We start from the raw sequence: 22,187 nt of genomic DNA on the forward strand, positions 1-22,187 counted from the left end.
TCAGTCCAAGAGCATGTGTGTTAGTGCCAAGTTGTTGATCGGATGTGCACAATGGTCTTTAGGAAAGGTGATGCACAAGGTTTCAACTGTTGATTGGATGTGCACAAGAACGGTGATGCACAAGGCTTCAACTGAGGTGATGAGGTTTCAGCCCATCATCAAGTAAAGGTTACGGGGGAGATCAAGTGACTTCAGACCGTACCTCACAGATTCTGCTCGGCCACAAGCAAAAGTTTTTACTTAAAGCTCAGCCGAAGCGTCTCAAAGATCGACTCGGACGAAACCCTTCCACTGCGATTCAGCTTCCGCGTTCTTCAACAAAGTTCGAGACCATGGAGTCATCTTGCCAGTGGAAGTAGAATCATACCAATCCGAGCAGCCGTTCGAAAGTTATGTCCGATTCAGTGGGCATATGTCAGTCTGACGATAAAACTGGCCGGGTTTAAAAACCATGGTTAGAAAAGCGGTCTCAAGGAGGAATTCCAAACCGCATCAGTGATCAACTCTCTCCTTCCTATCCATCAAAACACCATAAAGGCTGTGCTCTAAACCCTTCTCTATTTTAATTCATAAATTCATTACCTTAGCTTCATTACTAGTCTTTAGTCTTTAATATGATTCTTCTTAAATTGTCACACTTTTAGAATTTTTCTTTGATATTCCTCATAGCAAACACTTATTCTTTTCTTCTTTATCACTTGTTTAAGGGTAAAGGAGACTATGAGAGCCTCAAAGGAATTCTAAAGGAACAAGGATGGAGATCATAAGGAATGTGCTAAAGGCAAGGTGGGCTAAGGAGTAGGAGCGGTTCAAATCATGAAGAGAAGGGAGCTAGTTCTTTGCAAACCAAGGTCAAGGGACATCATGGATAGTGGAGTCTATACTCTTTTTCCCTTAACAAAGTTTTATCCCAAGAGGTTTTCTTTGTTGAGGTTTTTAATGAGGTAGATGACACTAGTCCACCCTTGATCTTTGGTCCCCATGGTGTCCCACCGATCAAGCGTGCGGGGGAGTATTAGAATGTACCAAGGAGGAGAGAGGAGAGGCCGGTAAGGCCGAGCCTTGGAAGAAGAGAAGAAAGGCCGGAAAGGCCATGTAAAGGCCGGTAAGGCCATGTCCGTGTCCGTGAGCGACCATGTACCGTGTCCGGTACCATGTACCGTGTCCGTGAACGGACCCATGTCCGGTGAGCGGCCAGTTAGGCCGTGAACACGATGAAGAGAAGGCCCGTCCGTACAGGCCCGTCCGTACAGGCCCGTCCGTACGATGAAGAGAAGGCCCGTCCGTACGATGAAGAGAAGGCCCGTCCGTACAGTCTCGGCCCTTAGGCCTGCGCTCGGTCCAGTAGATAGAGAGGCCGAGTTTGAGAGGAGGAAAGCGAGGCCCTACAAGAGAGAGAGGCTTATGGGAAGATCACATGTGCCCTTGGTTGGTGAAGGAAGGAAAGGTCACTCTCACCAACACCAAATCGAGAATGTCACTTTCATCACTCTCTTCTTCTCTCCAACGGTCATATGGCATTTGTATCTCTATATTAAGCTTTGTATACACTCTCATATGTAACACATCAACAATATTATTCAATAGAAGAGAAACCGATTTCCTCTCTATACTTGTGTTCTTGTTTCATATTAACAATGTAGAGAGTTTAGGATTAGCGGTTAAGGGCTGCCCTTAAGGCAGCCTATTCTCTTCTCAAATCCACCTAAACTCTTCTTATTTACTGCTTTACTTAGCCTAGATTACTGATTCTTAATCCTCCTTCTCCTAAGTACACAAACTCTAAGTGTTGTGATACTAGAAGAGGATAAGTCTCAAACTAGTGCTTCTCCTAGTTAGGATCCGCTTACTCTCTAGTATTTGGGTTCTATCTAGCTTGTTTATGGGGAGTTCATCACAAGTTGATGTTCTCTCCTCCCCCTTGAGAATGAGTTAGTTTGTTGTGGGTAAAGGGGGATTCATTCACCAAGTGTTTGTCTACCCTCTCTTGTGAGCTTTGTCTCATAAATCCCAACATAAATTTGGAAAAATATTTTGGTTTCAATGATCTTCCATGTAATTAAGTATAACATAAATGTTATTTTGTCAAATGCATGTACATTGTTAATAGATCAATAGATAGATAAAAGAAGTTGGGGGAGTGTAAGTATGTGATTTTAACAGATACAAATGGGCTATAATTTATGGAAAAGCCCATATAACTGGCCCATTAAGTCAATGGACAAACAAAGCACGTGCGGAAACACTGTAAAACTATTTCCATCGGACAAGTAAAACTGCCAGCGGCGGATGAGAGATGCGAAGAAGCTACGCCGCCGCCGATCTGCGTCTCTTGGTTTCGTGGTGGCAGGTATTGATTCGTGTTGAGATTTGTCATTTAAGGTGATAAGCTATTTTGTCGAATGTGTGAACTGAAGAGATTATTAGATTAGTGTGACCTGTAGATAAATAAAGCAGAAGGTTTCACTTAGTTATGAAGCTAACGACTGGTTTAATTAAATGTATGGTATTGTGAGAATTAGAGAGATGGTTTTGTCTTTGTTGACGGTGGTTGTGTTACTGATACGAGTTGAATAAGAAAGCTTCAAGAAAGGAACATTGTTTTGCCTTACTTGTGGTTGGTTGATAAGAACTCAAAGTATATAATCAGAAGACTGTTAGAAGATGTATATACACTCAGTCAAGTGTATAACCATATACACAGTGATCATATACACAAGAATTTTAAAAGCTTCAACAGAAGTAGCTTGTCTACTTGAAATAGAGAGGGACAAGTTTCTTCAAGGTTTCAAACACACTTGTGAAGGGATCAAACTGGACTGACTTTCTTAATTCCAGATCTGGAAACTGGTTTGTCAGCGTTTTCTCCATACCTGGCATGGTCATCATGGCAGCTAGCTCACCATCAGACATCACCTCACAGTCCTGTGGTGTATCTTTGATTTTTTCCGGGTCATAGCCAAACTGTGCCAAGTAGTTCTTGTTCTTGGCGATGAACTCAGGTCCTGGGTTAGGTGTCCTTGAGTATATCTAACATATCAAAACACATTGAAAGTTATTATATAGAAAGAATGCAAGAGATATCTCAAATTCTTTTGAGTTCTTTGTCTTTTGAATCACCTGAACAAAGCCCTTATCTTTGGCGCCAGAAACTAGAGCGTAGTTGTCTTAGTCAGTGGCTATGACATCATAAGGCAACTTGGGGATGAAAGGAATAGTTGGAAATCGAAGGAAACACTTCTCTTTAATCATCTCTTGCTTTTCTAAGTCAGTCTCGCTTTTCTCCAGGTCTTCTGCTCCCACGCATTGAACCTTTCCTCTGATTCCTGTTATATAACCATCAGGGCTGCCGTGCACACAAAATGTATCTACCCGGATGGCTGGTTCCTTCATATCAAACGAGTATATCCCCTTGCAACAATTTTTGGAAATTTAGAGCGTCAAGATAGCATTAGTTCACTATAGAGAGTGGTAATGTCTAGTTGAAGAAACAAACTACCTGGGTGCAGTGGCAGTCTTCTTGGCCTTGACCTGCAAAGCCACGCTTAAGAGAAGCTACTTCAAACCATCTTCCAGAGTACCTAACTGGGTCAAAGTTCTTAGCAGTCATGCCTCTCATCATCATCATTGTTTCCGGGTCACCACCATCAGATGGATTTTCAAGTGGAAGAGTCAGCTTGTTGTTTTCTTCCACAGCAGCACTGCCTAGTTGGCAAATGTTCTGATGACCAGACGAGAGATCCAACGCAACACCCTGCCAGAAGAAACTCAGAAGGTTAAAACAACTTGTTGCTCCCCAATCAGACATGCTTAATTGCAATGTCGGCTCAAGCATACCTGGCCTGCCTGAGATAAAAGCAAAATAGCTGCCAACCCTGAAACTAGATGCTTTCTCAAAGCCAGGTTTCCAATTGGCTTCTGCAGTGAACATTTTAAATCAAGAAACCCTGTGGAAGAACAGTAGCACTTGACTGTGACAGAGCAATGAGATTTCCTGTCTATCCTGATCAGAGAACATCTTCTGTTTCATCAAAGAAACAACAAGGGATAACAGAAATCTGAGGTCAGTTAACCTTGAATGAATCTATCCATAACCGGAGACAGTTTCATTCCAGGATCTGATTCTGTTACTTTGTCCTAAAACTAAAAAAATGAAGCTCTATGCATTGATGATTACTTGAGGTTGATCGGAGAGTTAGTTGTTAGGGTTCAATATATAAAAATCCTACCTTGATGTCGTAGTAGCAGCAGGTGGAGAGAAGCCATGAGAAAAAACTGGTCTCGAGATGCTTATACTACTACTTACCATTCTCTCTCTCTCTCAACTTGTTTCGGTCGCCACAGATTTTTGTGTTTTTTTTTGTTTTTTGTTTTTCTTTTTTTTAATGTTGACAGGTTGGGAGCTTGATATTTTTCTCCCGTGTCGTTTTCAACTTGCTGTAAAGGGGGCAACATAAATCAACAACTGTATTGAACCTCTATAACTTAATATTCTTTAAATTAATATTCGCTATAAATTAATAAATTTTTCCGGTTCCAAGTAAAAAATGACACAATTCGATAAAATAATAAGATAATATTTTTTATTGAAATCTTATGTAAAAATATGGTCCATAAATATCATAAATTAATAATGATATAAAATAAATAAATATATATATAATTAAGAAAATTTAGTGAAATATGATTCTATTGTTGTTTGCTTATTATTGAATTTGCATTCTTGTTTGAGCTCATCTATAATTTTTGTCATTACATCAAAAACTTTTGTGTTGTTTTCTCAAATTGCATCAAAAAAGTGGAGCGTCCTAGACGCGATAGTTGCTTCCTTACATATAATTGATTCTAAATATACCGCAATATTTTCTTGAACTTCATCATGAAGGATAGTAACAATATTTATACTAAACTCTGAACTTCTAAACATTTATCATTTTCACTTGGATAATCTAGTAAATTATTGACATCTATCATATTACGATAGCCAAAATTATAAATTAAGAAAATTTTATAAAAGTGTGAATTATAACAAAGTATTTTATTTTTAATAAAAAATGTTCAAAACTATGAAAATGAAAAAATCTCTTCATAAATTAATATTTTATTATTTTATTGATAAATTAAAACCTTTGTAAATTAATAAAATTTCGTGGTTCCAACCTTATTAATTTATAGAGGTTTTACTGTAGTAGTAACCAGTAATTTATATAAATATTATTTTCCCCAAAATGTTACAACACTTTATATATAATTTAAATCAAAACATTTTTGATAAATTTCAAGAAGAATAATTTTTTTTTTATAAGGGCTTTAGTCTTTTTCAACTTTTCTTTTATGATTTTAAGGATTTTGAATGAATTTCATATGTGATTTTTTATTTTTATTTCAAGAAATATGATCTAAATGATATTATAAGTTTTGCATTTTAAAATATTTAAGAAAATTCATTTCATAACGAAAATTCAAAGGAAAAATTGTGGGCAAAAGTTTTTGCTAATATTTTAAGAAAATAATAATTTAATACTTTTCAAACAAAAATTCAAAGGAAAATTTGATTTAATATATTTTTATAAATCATCAGTTAAAATATTCTGAGATTTTAAGAGATATTTAGGAATATTACAGTTGGTAAAACCATATTTTAAATTTTGAACAAGATATCTGGTTTTTATTATTATTATTCTATGAGAAATAAATTATTATATTGTATGTGTATCTAATGTAAAGAGAATAAATCTATGTACTAATTGTGAATATGTATAGTGAATAATTTTAGAGAAATACAAATGAATTATCTTTAATTTTCTCATTAAAAAGATTATATCCATTTACAAAAAAAAAAAAATCTATCTATTTTATATTTATTTCTTGTAAAAAAACACATGATAATTGTTGATAAATATGGTGTTACTACCGTAAAGAAAAAAACCTTTAAAAATAGATATAATATATTTTCAATCTAACAGTTTGGTCTTTCAGCCTCAACAATAACAGTAAAACCACTTATCTCGACAGAAGAACGTGTGAGTGATAAGCTCCTTCTCAGTAAAACCACGTATCTCCACAGAAGAACTTGAGTGATATATAAGCTCCTTCTCCTTGAACACACAACAAGCCGCCCGCACTTGTAATGCCATCATTAACATCAAACTCGTGACTCATGACATGACGTCCCTTGAAGATAGTTATTATATAATTTAAAAAATTGATTAAAAAAACCAAGAAAAAATAGGGCAAAAAGAGTTAAATTGTAGTAAAATATTAAAGTTAAATGAATAACTATATTAAAAGAGATCCAAAACAGATAGTTTATTATATGAAAAAAGAAATTAGAAATAGAAAAAAAAAAGAAAAGTATACGTCTCTGTCTAATAAATACGAAGAAAAGAAAATGTCAAACAAAAGAATAACAAAACTTCAGAGACGACGTGGAAAAAAAGAACGTAAATAAAGATCATGAATTGATAAATCAATTCAATTCACACTGGTTAGACTGAAGCAAGTAGCTGCACTTCTCAATTCATTCTCTCCAATTTCATCAATCTGTTCCTTCAACGTTTCACCAGAGCTGCAACCAAACAATACTCAAATTCAATCATTATACTTCTCATTACATTTTCACACTTTTAAAATAAGAAAATGGAGGAAAACAATCACATACCTTGAGGATTTCATCGTATTCATGAGCATCATCTTCTTCTTCTTGTTGCTGATGATTTGATGCCATTTGCAGATTAACGAGCTGTGATTGTATTCCCATTACACCGTTATTGCTCTTCATCTCGTGACAGCTCTCGTTTTGATTGTTGAACCCTCCTCCGTTGTTGTCGTTATACAGAAACCGATTATGAACACCCCAAACATTATTATTGTTTGTCATAATCTCCTTGCCCGAATCCGTATTATAAGCTGGAGGACTATAGCCATTGTTATTGACCTCACTACAACTATAAGTGTAAGACATTTGAGGCTGTTGTGTTTCAGATACGGGCAACGGACTAAAGAATGGGGCTACCACATTGCTTTGGTTATTGTTAACGTTAAGTCCCATTCCTAAATCTAGCTGCGATGTTACATCATCCTGTTGCTGCTTATTATCAACAACAACACCAAGGTCATTAATCATCATCTGATTATGGTTTTGCTGGTTTTGACCGTCGTTTTGAGAGCGATAGAGTTGTAGCTGTGCATTGACAGCTTTGAGTTCTTCTTCAGCGAGCCAAATCATGTATTGAAGCTGTTGCGTGACGCCGAGACAACCGTGGACAGGGGAACGGTCACGGACATAAGATTGGAAGATGATAGATTTCATAGCTTCGGGTCTTTGAGTTTCGTCGAGTCTTTCGAGGATTTTGACGATGCTTCTAACGCCGAATAGCCTGCGAACGTTTTGGAACAGTTTTGGCTGTTCAGCGGGGAAGTAAGGCGCGAGGGGGCAGTCTGAGGCGCACCGTCTACGTTGGTATTTGCACGCGGCACAGGCCCCACTCGTGCCGCCTTTAAGAGTCATCAAAACAACGAGAGCGATCAAGAGGAGATCCAAAAACCTCTCCAGTGACCCTTTGTGGATGTGTTTTACGTGGCTCATTCGATGGGAACAGAACAAGAAACTAGACAAAAAAAGAAAGAGATGGAAGGATTTTGAAAGAGACGTGTGTGAGTTAGTGGTTGTGTGTTAATGGTTTTTGGTAATTGGGAAGGGAAGAAGGAGATGTAGTCTGGTATATAAGCCGGATTTTGCTGAGAGTAGAGACGACTCAGTAAAATACAGATTAATATTAAAATTTAAAACGTCTAACGATATTTTAGGGGGAGATTTTTTTTATGATTTGTTTTTTTTTTCTAAGAATAGTTTATTTTGTTTTTACTTAACAGGAAAAGCATAAAATCTTTTTTTAAGTTTTGGATTGGATCATTTTTTTGAATTTTGTCTTGATCATCTCACTATAACACAAATGTTTGGGTCAATTTATGTAGGTTTTTAAATTGAATTAATTGTTTTCAGTCTTATCATAGTTGAACCTGACAAAATCTGAAGTTATATTTGATCAAATTTTCTTAGATTATATATCAGTTATATAGATTTTTTTTTATCAACTATTGGACCACAACAGACGGATCTACTAGCCAAATCCCTACGATACATTCGTAGGAAGCGGGATTCGATCCATGGTGTGATGGTACCTTGTGTATTAAAGACTTACCATTTGTGATGCACTAAAATCACTTCACGATTTTTTCTTTTTTATTCGAATACTTCTATTTGAGTTGTTATGATGAAATTAAATTCTCAATTATTCTATTCACAAAAAAAAAATCTCAATTATTCCCTTTTTAAAAGATAAACGATGGACGTTGAACAATGTAAAGAAACGTATGAATTTGTTTTTGAACTTCGGACATAACACACATTGTTTGAAAAGTCCCACAAGATCATAACCATATACTAATAATTTTTTTTTAAAAGAAAATATGATATGATCTATACAGACGTGAGACGACCTACCAAAAAAAGGCTGCAAGAAATTATCATTTTTATTTTCTTGAAGGTCGTATAGATTTATATGAACATATATAATGCTTAAATGTGACGATGATTTTGCCAAAGATTACTATAAATGACACTTCTAAAACCTCTTCCACTGAAAACACTATTGCTTAATCTTAAAAGACAAAATCTTCTTCCCCATCCTCTCTTAGAACGAAATCACACATTCCATTCCTCTCCAGTTTCCGATTATCAAAAAATAGTACTTACTTTCTTTGCAGTTTGTACTTGGGAGATCTCCAAAATTGTAGCAACGTATCTCTACTTGCTGTCTTTTTTTTTTCTTTTTTTCAACGTTTCTTTTCGTAGAGAAGAACCTGTGGTTGCAAGTGTCCTTTCTCACACATAGAAAGTACATCACTCCAGCTACCGATAACCTGAAGATATTACATCCAATGGGTGAGATAATGTTGACAGGTGTATCTGCCTGCAAAGTCCGGTGTAACGATAGTCTTACCTTGACAGTTTGGTCATCGTACATGATCCACCGATTGTGCTCATGACTATATGTAAAACAATGATAATGCTGTCCATAATAACAAACCTGCAGTTGCAGAAATAGCAACAAAAATATAAAGGCCGTGAGGGTTTTAGATTGAAAGCAAACAATGAAAACACAAAGTACAGTCGGTTTAAGTTTGGGACCATTTTTCTGGTAATATCACAGGGAAAAAAGAAGAAATTCGTACCACGGAAACTAAGCTATATGTGCTCTTAGGGTCCAAACCACGGTACATGATGCTGATATCTATCTCTGTATTTAAGGCTGCAAGAGTAGCTGCTATGTCTTCTACAGTCTCACATGTGTTTTGCCACCCTAAAACTGCCAGCCCCAGGATAATTATTGTCAAGACACAGATATCAGTGATTGGAAAAAAGTTTACAACCATCAAAACATTAATACAAAGTTCTACCTGTAGTAAAAACATGTGGTGGAGTGGTGAGAATATGGTGGATATGGTTGGGTTTCCCACACCCACCAGCTTCGGGATCACAGGCTAGTTGATGGTTCATCTCGACAAGATTTAGAAGTTCTTCAAATGAATTTTCAGCCCATGTGGCCTATGAGGCATAAAGTGGGACAAAACCACAGTGAATTATATTGTAATATACATGAAAACGCAAGTCTAATGAACACTCATATGCTACCTTCATGGTGCGTAGGGCACTAGCATTGATGTTATGGAAAAAGGAAGTGTATTTCATATGTCTGGACTCCAGCCCACAGCTGTAGCAATTCAGTTGCTCAAAAATATCCATTCCAAACAGAGAATGGGCAATACATGTGCGATTGGCACAGTCCCATGAACCCGTACTGTTGCTCTCAGTAGATTCTGTGTCAGACACGCTTGAGGTTTGAGCAAATGAGCGATGAAGGCAGTCGAAGATTACAGCCAATACTTCTGAAGCATCGTTCATCTGAGCCTGTACACCATATGACACTCAAGTTTAGGAACCTTTGAAAACAGAAAGCTTAGTCTTGTAAAACCAGAGATCAATTGCTTTACCTCTTGAAAAAAACTGCTATCTGGATACAAGTTACTCAAAGCAATCCTGAGTGATGAAGGAGCCACAGGTTCTTTTCTTGTTTCAATCGACGCAGCGCTTAAAGCAGTAAAAATTTCATACAAAGAGCAAACAACACAGGGATCTCCCACGTGATGGTGCTCTAGTGTTGAACTCTGCAAGAACTCAGCGCGAAACATCCCCAAATTCCATAGAGACTACGATCATAACCAAAAAAAAACAAAAATCAACATAAGGAAAACTTTTAAGCTGGAAACTATAGACACTGATACCCAAGAAATCAAACAGTTTATGAGAAATCAAGTATTGAAGGTTACCTGTATGATAACATTTAAAAAGCAATTGTATTCGCCAACTTCATTCTGAAGACCAGTGCCAAATATGGCAACTCCGGTCGAACTCTGAGATTTCATTGTCACATCAGATAGAACCCCATCATTATTTACTTCCAGAGGTGTCCTCATATATGAAGTCATATTTCTACCTCCTTGGTACACGTCTGGGTTTAAACAAAATTTTCTGGTGTCAGATGCTTCATATCGAGGGGATTTATCACCCCAAAATTATCACAGAACAAATATGTTGAAAATTTTGAGAGAAAGGTAGAAGAAGGTGTCCATAATAAAATAAAATAAAAACAATTGTTTAAGACATCTACATAAATATGCCTACAAGTATCATATAAAAAAGTGTCCTGAGATGGAGATAAGTGGTATATACTATAACCATTCTCCATGCATATGACATAGTCAGCCAGACATAATATATAAACAAAGGATGGTTGAAAACCTACCAAGGCTTTGACGTACTGCCCTTTTAAGGTCAGCTTGAAACCTTTCTTCTTCATCGTCTTCAGCTTGTAATTGTCTTAATGTCTTTGTTCCCGCATCTACATCACCAGGATAACATAATAAATGAAAGGTAAATGAAACTAGAGAAAAAGTGCTAGAAATTAGTGCAAATACTGTCATTCTTTGTTGACAGAAACGAAAAGTCAAGACACTTGTTACACAGGCATATTTAAATTATTTTATTAGTTTCTACAGATAGAAGCAGTTCATTAGTGCCTTAATGGTCTTCCCAGGAACATCTAATATAAGTTTGAATTAGCAGTAAGCTGATGAAAACAAAGCTAGATCCACATCAGATCATCTATCTACACGTCACAATTATTTATGCTTCAAAAATAATGACACAGAGAAGAATCAAAAAAAGTCTTACCACCATTGCTTCGTAGAGTTTCAGATTGTCCCTCACTTTCGGTGCCTGACCTCTGAGATTTACAATTCTCGCTCCCAGAAGGTGTGACCTGATATTTTCCATCAACTAACTTGTTTGAAGCTTTTTGGCGTCTACCTCTCTGCCCGGTGCGTTGATCAGATTGCAGAACACCAGCGGGAATAGCTACGCCATTAGGCAATACTGCAACACAAAAAAAAAACAATGTAAATGCTACAGAAAGGCAGTAGACACATAATTTCATAGTTGAAGATCAGAGCTAACCTTCTTGGGAATTTACATCCTGCATAGCAGAATCAGATATCAAACAATGATTTGTCGCTTTGATAACACCATTTATATTCACTTTGGCTAATTCCAAGTCGTTATGTATTCCATTCCTTTTCTCCTGGTAAAGCAAAGAAACCCAGAAATTAATTTCAAGTGATGATAAAAAGAACCACAACTCCACAACTTTGTCACTCTATTGTTACCTGATTTATGGAGATTCCATGTTCTTGTAAATCTAAATCATCAACGAAATTTTCTATGCGATCATTATACACTTCCTCTGTCACATTTACCGGCACTAAAGAGCTGTATTTCTTTTTCTGTTCTGCGATGTGTTTCTCCTTAGCTTCATTCTCAATTCTTCGTTGATACTCTAGAGTTTTTTCAAGCTTCCTCTCCTCTTCCTCTAGTTCTATACGGCGTCTGTATTCCTCTTCCTGTTCATTTAAAGCTTCAACGGCTTCAGAAAAAACATCAGCCTCTGAATGATCACCAAAAGATGCAACAGAAGGGTGGCTGGAACAAGAAATCAGCAGGAACATCAACGGCAGATTATTCACCACCAACATTTATAAAACAAAGATTTTCCAAGTTACACCATCTTAACTAAAAATTATTTATAAAGCAGATCATCACCTGTGTTCAATTGAATCATCGTTGAAGCGTTGGTCGTTTCCAGTAGTAGCCTATAACAAAACATTAAAACTAGTTACAGATAGATACAAGAAATAACTAAAAGGCAGACTACAGATAAGTTCAAACCTTTAAATCCTTTAGTTTTCTAGTGTCTTTAATCTTTTTCTTGTCCTTGGACTTTTCCAGCATGTGTTTTGAATTATCATTTCTTCCTCGAGTCTCCTTCGTAGAATCAAGAGCGAGCTCAACAAGTAAAGCTTCTCTTGCAGCATCAGACTTCTCAGTGGCATCTTTCTCTGACAACGCCTCCACATGTGCCTGGCAGAGAAAGTACCAAGGTCTAAAGAGTTAGAACCTGAAAAAACACAGCATCCAAATGGAAGAAAAAGGAACAAGGTCTAAAGAGTTATCCTTACCCGCATATAGGACTTCACCAACGGTAACAATAATATCTGATAATCGTTGGAGGAAACTGGTCCAAGCCTTAGCTCTGATTGCTGCATCCCAGTGACAATTCGCATCATTTGCGCGTCGATTTTGCTAAGCTGCGATAGCACACGTGCAGGGTATTTTTAAAGCAGAAAGGCATTTATTAATTATCCCAGTAGTGTTGCGTAAAGATAGAAAAGGTTACCTCTGCAGACAACTGCTCTTTTTGTTTCTGGATCGCAATCTCTATAAAACTGTCAGGCTCATGTAAGGAATCCTTCATCCCGCATTCATAAGCTTCACCAGATTCCAGATCACGTAGCTGAGAACTCATGCTTCCATATGATTCTTCATATCCAAAATGATTGTGGTTAAGAGATTCTGCATCTTTTAATACGTTTGTTATAGCATCTAACTCAAACCTACTACTCATAAACACCAACTCATGGTCACTCTCATTTAGCTCTTCTCTTCGTTTCCTAAGCACAGTTTCATAGCTTTCATGCGTAAAGTCTGCTGAAGTCTCCCTCTTCCGGCTTTCTTCAAGACAAATGTCCACAACAGTTTGCAGTGCTCCCTCATAGCTTAAATGTTCGCATTTTCTCTCGCAAAGGTTCTGCAAGCGACTCAACTCCTTTTCAAGAATCTCCATGATCTCCATCCCTTTGTTTGTTTTCGCTTCCATTGTGTGCATCCATGACACAATTTGCTCCCCGCTAGAGGGTCCTGTGAAGATCCATGAAAGAAATCCATCCGCACCAGAAGACACATTATCCCCATTAGCAATATCTCTGGAACTTGCTACATTATGCAATGCTGAGCCCATAAATTTCTCTTGTATGCACTCAGTGCCAAGCAATTTTTCATCCAGAAGAAGACATGAACCTTCAGCGTCAAAAATAATCTTCTCTGTAACTTCACGACCAAGGTCGCCAAAATTAATTTCATCATTGGGGTTACTTTGTTCAGAATATCGACTCAATCCACAGGCCTGAGATAAGTCATGCAGAAATCTCAGAATTTTCCCGAGTTGGGAAGCTTCCAGAAAACAGATGCATATGGGTGACTGGTTCAAGCTTCGATTTACGAATTGCGAAACCGAGGGTAGATTCTGGAGTTCATCCACGGTAAATTGTATCACCTTATCATGATGGCTGGCAGCTAAATATTTGTGTCTGATAAGTAGCTCAAAGGCTGCACGGATTTTTATAAGGAGCTTTGCACGTTCAGGATCATCAGATATAGGCCATCCATCAGGAGGAGGAAATGCAATCGACAGCTTACACTCTTCAGACTCATTCTCGTCACAACCGTTGCAAGCATCTCCAAGGCTTTCTTTGTCTAGTGAAGTATCATTCCATGCATCCTTGAAGCAATCGTCACCTTCTTCCATATTATCGCCAGGGTGAAAGTCATTAAACTCAGATTTTTGGATTCTCTGCTGACTGCGAAGCAATTCCACTGCAGCAGAGAGATCCAATGGTTTCCATGGGGAACTAAGAAGTATATCAATCCTATCAGTGTCGAGAATCTGAGGCAGAACCATTTGCATCTTAGGTACGACATTACCCATGTGCACCTGCACAATGTGCTGCATATGAGCTTCAGAATCCATGAACTTTTCACTACACCTGCAGCAAACCAAGAAACTCCAAGTCTTGTTGGCCTCACAAAAAGACAGAGCTTCACTTATAATCTCATTTGCTTGCCCATCCTTTGAAGCACTAAAGTGACTCCTAAGATCACTAACCTTAACTCTAAGCAATTCTTTCTTCATTTCTTCGCTCATAGAATCCCAGTACGACCTAACCCGATCCCTTCTGTCCGCGGTGGAGCCGTTTTTCCTAGCATTTCCATGCTTTCTCCTCTCCCCACTTCTCTGCCCCGTGCCTAATGTTTGATCTGATCCCTTTTTGTCAACATTCTCCGACGGGGAAGACTCTGAATTCTGCTGTATCAACCTAGCTGCAGCTACCCTAACTTCAACCTCCTTCCTTAACTCTTCACGACTCTTGGTAGCTTTTTTAATCTCGTTAGGCCTCCTGGTCTGAACCAAGTTACTCTCAATAGGATCCTCAGCCATTCTCCTGATGGGAATCAACCGAAACTTGTCTTCACCTTTGCCCAGGTTACTCATCCAAGTGGACAACGAACCAATGTTAGACTTCTGTATAAGAGACCTGAGCTCATCCTGAACATGTGCAATACGAGCCTCAGGTGTCAATATCTTAAGCTGAGTCTCATCCTGAAGACTCTCTTTAGCAGGATCAATCGGATTCTCGATGGAGAGAGCACGTTGGCACTCTTGCACAACTTCGTCGTACTCTCTCTTGCCATCGTTGGCAGCGTCGTAAAGCAAGTTGGCATAGAAATGCCCAAACTCAATCGAATCGGGAGAGAGTTCAACAGCTTTCCTAGCGGATTCGATTGCATTGCGGAGATGCTTGTGTTTGGTAGCAAGATCGTCGTAGACGGAAGCAACCTTGACGTAGATAGTACCTTGAACACGGTGGGCTAGGGCAGAGTCGGGATGGCGAGAGCAGGTATCCTTGATGAGACGAACCGCCTTGTTGTAGCTCCCACGACCGAATGACTTGAGTGCCTTCTCGCATTCTAGCTTGATCACAGACGAATCCAACGGCGCGGGGCTTTTCTTCTTCTGACCCATCCACGATTCAGCTTAAAACCCCTAATTTAATCGGCATGAAGAATATATACACTCAGATATATTGTATGTATACGCCCTCCCCACCAAATGCGCAAAGATGTTCAAATCGGAAATTAAATTACAGACGGCGTCGCCTCTGGGATTCCGGCAACGCAATACGGCGGAGAGAGTTGGTGAAGGGGAAAGAGATAGAGAGAGTCGAACAAGAGTCGTTGTTTGCTCTCTCTCGCTCTCTCTCTCGCTATGGAGCAGAAAAATCACTAAACCGAAAAAGGATTACACGACCGGTTCACTCATTTTAGTGTTAAACCATCCGTATTTTTGGTTTAACCAGACTGAGCGGAATCATCGGTTTGCGAACTGAACCGCTCTGTTCTATTGGATTTGGATCAAACAAAAAAATGATGTCTATGAAATTTAAGAAAACAAAATGTGCCCTTTAACCAATTGAGATTAATATAACTAGGTATGAGCGGAATAAGAATTTCAAAGAAAATAAATAAATTAAATTTAAACATATATATTATAAATTTATTTGAAAGTAATACAATATTTTAAGAGTATGTGATCCTAAAAATAGAAAATAATAAGTAGTACTAAAACTACACAAATGTTAAATATAAAGCGTTTGTAAAAACACAACCATCAAAATGAAAAACAAAAATATTTTTCATAATATAAAAATATTTTGGCGAAGAGAAATAACTCAAAACAAAATTATATAGTGAAAAGTCATACTGAATAGAGGCAATCTTACCAAAAATATTGTTTAATGTATTATAAATATAATATATTTTGTAAAGAATTATGATAAAGTGTTGCAACTATTATAATAGTTATTCATATTTATATCATTAGTAAAAAACTATAATAAAAAGTGATCTTAAGTGAGAATATCGAATGAATGGTTGTAATGAGTAAATGTAACTTTCTTTCAAAATAATTATAAATATAAAATATATTTAATCTTTAGTGAAAATGTATCAAGGACAATTATAGTAAAAATACACTTCTAAAAATAAAATACATATTCTATAAAGTATGTATAGTTAAACAAAAAAATGATGTATGTAATACAAAATGTGCCCTTTAACCAATTGAGATTAATATAACTAGGACTCAGACCCTCGCCATATCGTCGCGGAGGAATAATTAAAAAAAAAATTAAACTTAAACTTATATATTATAAATTTATTTGAAAGTAATAGAATAGTTTAAAAGTATGTGATTCTAAGAAAAAGAGAAAATAATAAGTAGTACTAAAACTACAAAAATGTTAAACATAAATTGTTAATAAAAACACAACCATCAAAATGAAAATCAAAAATATTGTTCATAATATAAAAATATTTTGGCAAAAATACATAACTCAAAAAAAATTATATAGTAAAAAGTCATACTGAATCGAAGCAATCTTACCAAAATTTTTGTTTAATGTATTATAAATATAATATATTTTGCAAAGAATTATGATAAAGAGTTGCAACTATTATAACAGTTATTAATATTTATATTATTAATAAGAAACGATAATAAAAAGTGATTTTAAGTGAGAATATCGAATGAATTGTTGTAATGAGTAAATGTAACTTTCTAACAAAATAATTATAAATATAAAATATATTTAATCTTTAGTGAAAATGTATCAAGGACAATTATAGTAAAAATACACCACTTCTAAAAATAAAATACATATTCTACAAAGTGTTAAGATAAATAGACGCAACTCTAAATTATATTTTAAAACTGAAATTTTATATTGTTGTAATCATTTCTAAAATCTCTAGTTAGATTATAGAATAACATTGGACAATTCTCGAACATCCCTTGAATTTCGACAAGATCTGAAACTCGTTGTAGAGAGACTTGGCGTGTTCATCGTCGGAGATCTGAATTTTGACTATTCAGATTTTAACTTTAAACTCATTGAATTTCAACAAGATCTGAAACTCATTGTAAAGAATTAAAGTTGCGGATCTTAGTTTATATACAAATAATGGTGGACCAAAAAACATATATATATATATATATATTATGCAAAAATAAAGAAATATTTATTAGAATATTTTACTCTGTAATTTTTAATATGAAGAATTATTTTTAATCTGAGGGTTTCTAGGTAGCTTGGGGAGGCAGAGGTTATGATGGCCAATCCGAAAATGCATCGTGAGGTGAAGCTATGCTAATCTGTGTTCGAAACTCTTATCTTTAGGTGATTAGCATCCTCGTCTTTGAGTGGTTGTTCGGAGAAGCATCGGATCATGCGGGTCTTGTTTTGTGTCTTTTGGTCGGGTCAGTCGGATGTATTGTCCGTTTTTGGCTTAGGCTCGGAACAATGAAAGTCGGAAAAATCAAGTCTTTCTGATGTTGCGCCTTTTGGTGTCGATACTAATTGGACAAGTCCTACACGCCGATCTTGAGGTACTAATAGCTTGGAATTGCTTTGATCTTTAGTATAGATTTTGGTCTTCTCTGTGTTAGTATTTGTTTTCGTATCATAGGGTAAATTTAGGTGGTTCAAGAGATGATTTCACTCTGAGTTTTGGAGTGTTATCTATCTCATTGTGGTTAAAAAAATATAATGTCTCTCGATCAGATAGCGTTGGATCCGCTAGTGTTTCAGGGTGATACTAGATCGACCCATTGCATTTGGTCTAATTCTATAGAGGTGAATGTTATGTACCTTGAATTTGGATGTTTTCTTTTGGATAATGAATAGTTGAAGTTGAGAGAAAAAAAAAATAGCTTGGGGAGGAAGAGTCTCAACTTATAACGAGAAACTTCAATGTATAATGCAATGACAATCCCAATTTCCTTTTTTTTTTTTTTCTGTTTTTTAATTTATTTACAAAGAAAAAAGTAAATTTTGATAAAAGTATATTCTTCTTTTTCACGGAATGGAAAAGTTGAAAACATGAGCACTGTAGAATCCGTTGAACATCCAGCCAAGTATCCTGCGCCAGCTGACTAGAACATTTTGCACACCTTCTTGGTATAAGAGCGGAAACTGCATAACCAAGAAAAAGAAAGAAGTTAGGTACAAACTTTATGACGGTAAGAAAGATTAAGCTTGTTGTAATAATGCAATGAATAAGTTTACCTTTAGACAATACCGTGCAGAGACATCCTGGTCGAAGACACCAAGAGCAATAACAGGAAGGGATGAGAAAAAGACATTATAAAGAGATAGAAACCAGTCGTTGTAGGCAGGTGTCGATGAGAATGTTGTGTATGTTTCATATAAGAAGAGAGTGAAAACGAATGTAATGTTCTTGTAGAAGAAGTAGCAAATCTGTGAATAAGAGAATACTAGTTAGAACCAAAAGTAATGATTATATTAAAGACTCATGCCACAAAAGGCTGGTCTCAATCTGAAGATATAGGGATGATATTTACCATTGTCGAGATCCACCTTTAACACCAGTGTCCATGGACTGTAACAAACGCTCCAGATATCTGAACTGAGCAATCGCTGGAAATTACAGCCTGAACAAGGATCAGGATTAGCCCACAAAAAGAAACAACACACAACGAAAAGACACAAATGAGTTATACAAATCTATATTGAACCAGCATTCCTTCCACACCGCTAATCCCAACACCTATATCTGCTTCTTGAAGCATTCCAACATCATTAGCGCCATCACCAATTGCTAATGTCGTTTTACCATTTCCAAATTTTACTAGTCTTGTCACCTGCATTGCCATTTCATTCTTGAGAAAATCTTGATAGAGGAAAAAGTATACAAAAGAATAAGTAAAACAAGAACTAACCAGAGCTTTCTGTTTTGGTGATGAACAACAACAGATGACAGACGCACAACCAACAGCTAGCTCAAGAAAGATGTGGTTTACATCATCATCCAACGCGTAAGCAAGTGATTTTCCATCAATGATTAAAGCAAAAGCATCAGAGTTCCCACCAGAGTACTTTAACTGAGTCTTTCCCTTAATTATCTGAGACAAGACATTTTCTTTTGATGCCTGCATGATAGAATTAGACAGATTGATTCATTCATCTAATGCTAATACTATTCAGCTACATATCAAATGTCTCTTGGCTATCTTTACCTTTGTACGTAATGGCATCTTTTTCTCCAGTTTTTTCCAGTGAGAGGATTTCAGGGGTCTCCAAGTTGATTATGATCTGCTTCATGTCTTGTCTGAGCAAACTACACAAAAGGGTTCATAGAGTGGAAAGACAGTAGTAAAAAAAAAGTATGCAGAAACTCAAAGAGGTGATACCATGTCTCCATAAAAAAGTATGCAAAATATTGATAGCAGTCTCCATAATATATTAAGGTGACACCAAGAAATTGATAGCAGTCTCCGTTTTGTCACCGGTCAAAACCCAAATCTTTATTCCTGCTTGAGCAAGCTTGTCTATGAAATCAGGGACCTGAAAGAAATCAAAGGATTAAAAGGGAAAAGATTTGAGTATTTCAATTCATCAATCATATAAATTAGTCATGTAAAAATGTCCTCAGTGGTTTTGCTTACTCCATTTTGAAATTTATCTTCAACAGCAGTAGCTCCAAGGAGAATCAAGTCTTTCTCAACCTTCCCCAGCTTTTGAAAGTTAAGCTGGGGAAGACCTTACCAACGGAATGAGACTAGGCGAAAGCGAAGTCTTTAACTCAGCTCAACAGTCAGCAGAGATCAGTTGTTTAATAGAATTGGCATTTGGTAGCCAAAATTACAGTACAGATTTTTTCACACATAGTAGTTACCACAGCAGAGACGAAAACGTGTAAATATATACACACAGATTTTTGTTTTCTTTCTTTAGCCATTAGAGGCAACAAACAACCCATCAATAACATCCCAGTTTTGTCTCAAAAACACTTCCCATCTTTAGCGTCTCAAACCTGCACTTCTTGTTCCTGTTAACTATGGGGGAAAGTGGGTTTTTCATCTCAAAGCAGAACCTTCTAAGAGTGCTTAAAACAGTAAGAGTCTCTCTCTCTCTCTCTCCGGTTTTGTTTTCTTCTTTGATTTGTGTTCATCTTACTGTTTCCATGTGGTGAAAACTAAAGAGACTACCAAAACAGAGGATTACAGAGGAGCATGTGGTTGAAGAGAGCTGAGAAAAAGGGATATATAGATCATAGATGGTAATATACTTATGTTCTGGGTTTCTGGCAAAAGAAAGCTTTGTTTTCTTACATGGAAGTACTTTTGTGTAATACAATAAGAGAAAACTTGACAAACATGGATTTGCGTTGGAGCAAAACGTACAAGTTAATACATACTACTAATAATAATGATCAACACTGAGAATACAATACATATATATAGGTGAATTAGTGATCATGCCGTTAAAGTCGTAATCTCAGAAGACGGATCCTAAATTATTTGTGACCAATGTTTGGTAAGTGCCCGCCTCATCAGTGGCTCCCAGAAGTGGATCGTAACCTGCAGGAAACAATGTTGAAGAAAAATCCAAATCCATCCAAGAAAGATCCCAAGCACCACCACCGTTGGCACAAACCCCAAAATTATCTGTCGGAAAATAATCGCTGCCGGAAAAGCCTAACATGAAAGGATCGAGTAGAGAAGAATCCGAAACACCAACATCCCTAGAAACCTCGGAAGCAGCACAAGATCCCATAGCTGTTTCGTGGTAGCCACCGAAGACGACGTCGTTGCCAAACCCTAATCGATCTGAAACCCTATCTTCTTCCTCCTTCCCCGTCACCTTCAGCTTAGGGTTCTTCGAGTTTCCTCTTCTTAATATACTTAGCTTTCGTTGCTTGATTCCAACTAGGTGAGAATCAAGGTCTTCGACATGTCTCCTCAAATCCTCACGCGACAAACCCTTCGTATCAGGGAAGTCGTAGAGATCGCAAGCATTATTCTTTCTTTTGTGATCACTCAACGCATTGAATTTGGCCAACAGCTGCGTTAGCGCTTGTGGTTTCTCTTGCGGCTCTGGCCAGATATGGAGATTGTTGTCGTCGGGAGTGTAACACACGAAACCTTTTTCTTCATCATCTTCCAATCATTATCATCATCAACACAGCACTTCGATCGAGGAGCCATCGGTCGTATACGAGAGAGGAACAGAGTAGTAGTCGTAATCGTAATGAGTTTATTCGATCGCATACCAGAACCTATAAGCGGTCGTAATGAGTTTATTCAGGATTTAATTAGGATATAAGTGAGTTTATATATGAGTAGGTTAAACAAAACAAAAAAAAGGCATTTGCCCTAGACCCCTAATATTAAGAATTTTTGGCCTTTTGGTCCCCAAATTTAAATAATTATTTGATATATTACTAAAATATATATTTTGAATGTTCCTTTTCTTAAGTTTCAAAATTTTATTTAATATATTAAAAAGTATTGCTATTTTATCTTTAGTATTTTACGATATATAGTATACTTTTAAAAATTATAGTATTTTCGTAGATATAAAGTGTTACTTAAGAAAATAGATAAAAAAAATTGTATAATAATATATATTTATAGTATATAACATAAAGTTTTATCTATAATTTATTATAAAAATATATACCTAATTTTAGTTATAAGTTATATAACACTTTTTATCACAAAAAATGTATAATTTTTTTTTCCCCCTCCGAGAGTCTAGGTACAATTTTGATTGATAGTTATCATTGGAGTACTATACAGTTTAAGAGCTTGTTATGGGAGCTTTTACGTTAACCGTTGACGACATATATGATACACATATATAGATCCATTTGGATAACATCTTTGACTCTCTCGAGCCGCTCACTGAGTCACTATTCATCTCTAGCATGCATGGAAGTTTAAAGTTTCAACTATGTCATATCCATTGAAATACAATATGGACGATTACTAATATACCTCTTTTTATCTATTTTCTTATGTTTCAACAAGTTA

The 22,187-nt window shown here is 36.5% G+C and overlaps 4 protein-coding genes across 5 annotated transcripts; all 4 read right to left on the reverse strand.

The window, feature by feature from the left end:
* Positions 1-2,622: 2,622 nt before the first annotated feature.
* LOC104790999 (chloroplastic lipocalin-like) lies at positions 2,623-4,466 on the reverse strand. Its single transcript, XM_087453060.1, has 5 exons — positions 4,230-4,466; positions 3,838-4,021; positions 3,500-3,754; positions 3,121-3,411; positions 2,623-3,030 (listed from the first exon to the last, which is right to left on the reverse strand). Exons 1-4 carry the CDS (start codon positions 4,307-4,309, stop codon positions 3,169-3,171), a joined length of 762 nt encoding a protein of 253 aa, XP_087309186.1. The 5' UTR covers positions 4,310-4,466; the 3' UTR covers positions 2,623-3,030; positions 3,121-3,168.
* A 1,727-nt stretch (positions 4,467-6,193) lies between these two features.
* Positions 6,194-7,694, reverse strand: LOC104791000 (LOB domain-containing protein 27-like). Of its 2 annotated transcripts, none has more exons than XM_010516800.3 (2): positions 6,662-7,694; positions 6,194-6,568 (listed from the first exon to the last, which is right to left on the reverse strand). In XM_010516800.3, the coding sequence occupies exons 1-2, from the start codon at positions 7,586-7,588 to the stop codon at positions 6,560-6,562; spliced, it is 936 nt and encodes a 311-aa protein (XP_010515102.2). In that variant the 5' UTR covers positions 7,589-7,694; the 3' UTR covers positions 6,194-6,559. The 2 variants fall into 2 exon arrangements, with proteins under 2 accessions (XP_010515102.2, XP_087311968.1); XM_087455842.1 differs by having other exon boundaries at positions 6,347-6,584; positions 6,625-7,683.
* An 823-nt stretch (positions 7,695-8,517) lies between these two features.
* Positions 8,518-15,597, reverse strand: LOC104791003 (uncharacterized). Its single transcript, XM_087453065.1, has 15 exons — positions 12,855-15,597; positions 12,637-12,765; positions 12,347-12,538; positions 12,221-12,270; positions 11,788-12,100; positions 11,579-11,702; positions 11,297-11,497; positions 10,869-10,964; positions 10,393-10,574; positions 10,057-10,272; positions 9,698-9,973; positions 9,463-9,610; positions 9,238-9,371; positions 9,006-9,092; positions 8,518-8,925 (listed from the first exon to the last, which is right to left on the reverse strand). The coding sequence occupies exons 1-15, from the start codon at positions 15,315-15,317 to the stop codon at positions 8,839-8,841; spliced, it is 4,698 nt and encodes a 1,565-aa protein (XP_087309191.1). The 5' UTR covers positions 15,318-15,597; the 3' UTR covers positions 8,518-8,838.
* Positions 15,598-20,452: 4,855 nt separating this feature from the next.
* Positions 20,453-21,318, reverse strand: LOC109133321 (uncharacterized; the record flags this gene model as incomplete). Its single annotated transcript, XM_019246330.2, has 1 exon — positions 20,453-21,318. A coding segment is annotated over one exon (669 nt), but the record flags the coding sequence as incomplete, so codon positions are not given.
* Between the last annotated feature and the right edge of the window lie 869 nt (positions 21,319-22,187).

The sequence above is a fragment of the Camelina sativa genome, chromosome 6, assembly GCF_030686135.1.
Source record: "Camelina sativa cultivar CO46 ecotype springtype chromosome 6, ASM3068613v1".
Classification (NCBI taxonomy): domain Eukaryota; kingdom Viridiplantae; phylum Streptophyta; class Magnoliopsida; order Brassicales; family Brassicaceae; genus Camelina; species Camelina sativa.

Bases quoted from the DNA above. Each gene is read 5' to 3' on its own strand.
- LOC104791000 (XM_087455842.1), bottom strand. From the start codon at position 7,588: ATGAGCCACGTAAAACACATCCACAAAGGGTCACTGGAGAGGTTTTTG. The intron at 6,585-6,624 runs GTGTGAAAATGT...ATTGAATTTGAG, and splicing joins TCCATTTTCTTATTTTAAAA to TATTGTTTGGTTGCAGCTCT.
- LOC104790999 (XM_087453060.1), bottom strand. From the start codon at position 4,309: ATGGTAAGTAGTAGTATAAGCATCTCGAGACCAGTTTTTTCTCATGGC. The intron at 3,755-3,837 runs GTATGCTTGAGC...TTCTTCTGGCAG, and splicing joins TTTTATCTCAGGCAGGCCAG to GGTGTTGCGTTGGATCTCTC. The intron at 3,412-3,499 runs GTAGTTTGTTTC...AATTGTTGCAAG, and splicing joins AAGACTGCCACTGCACCCAG to GGGATATACTCGTTTGATAT.
- LOC104791003 (XM_087453065.1), bottom strand. From the start codon at position 15,317: ATGGGTCAGAAGAAGAAAAGCCCCGCGCCGTTGGATTCGTCTGTGATC. The intron at 9,093-9,237 runs GTACGAATTTCT...CTGCAACTGCAG, and splicing joins CATATAGCTTAGTTTCCGTG to GTTTGTTATTATGGACAGCA. The intron at 8,926-9,005 runs GTAAGACTATCG...TAATATCTTCAG, and splicing joins ACGATGACCAAACTGTCAAG to GTTATCGGTAGCTGGAGTGA.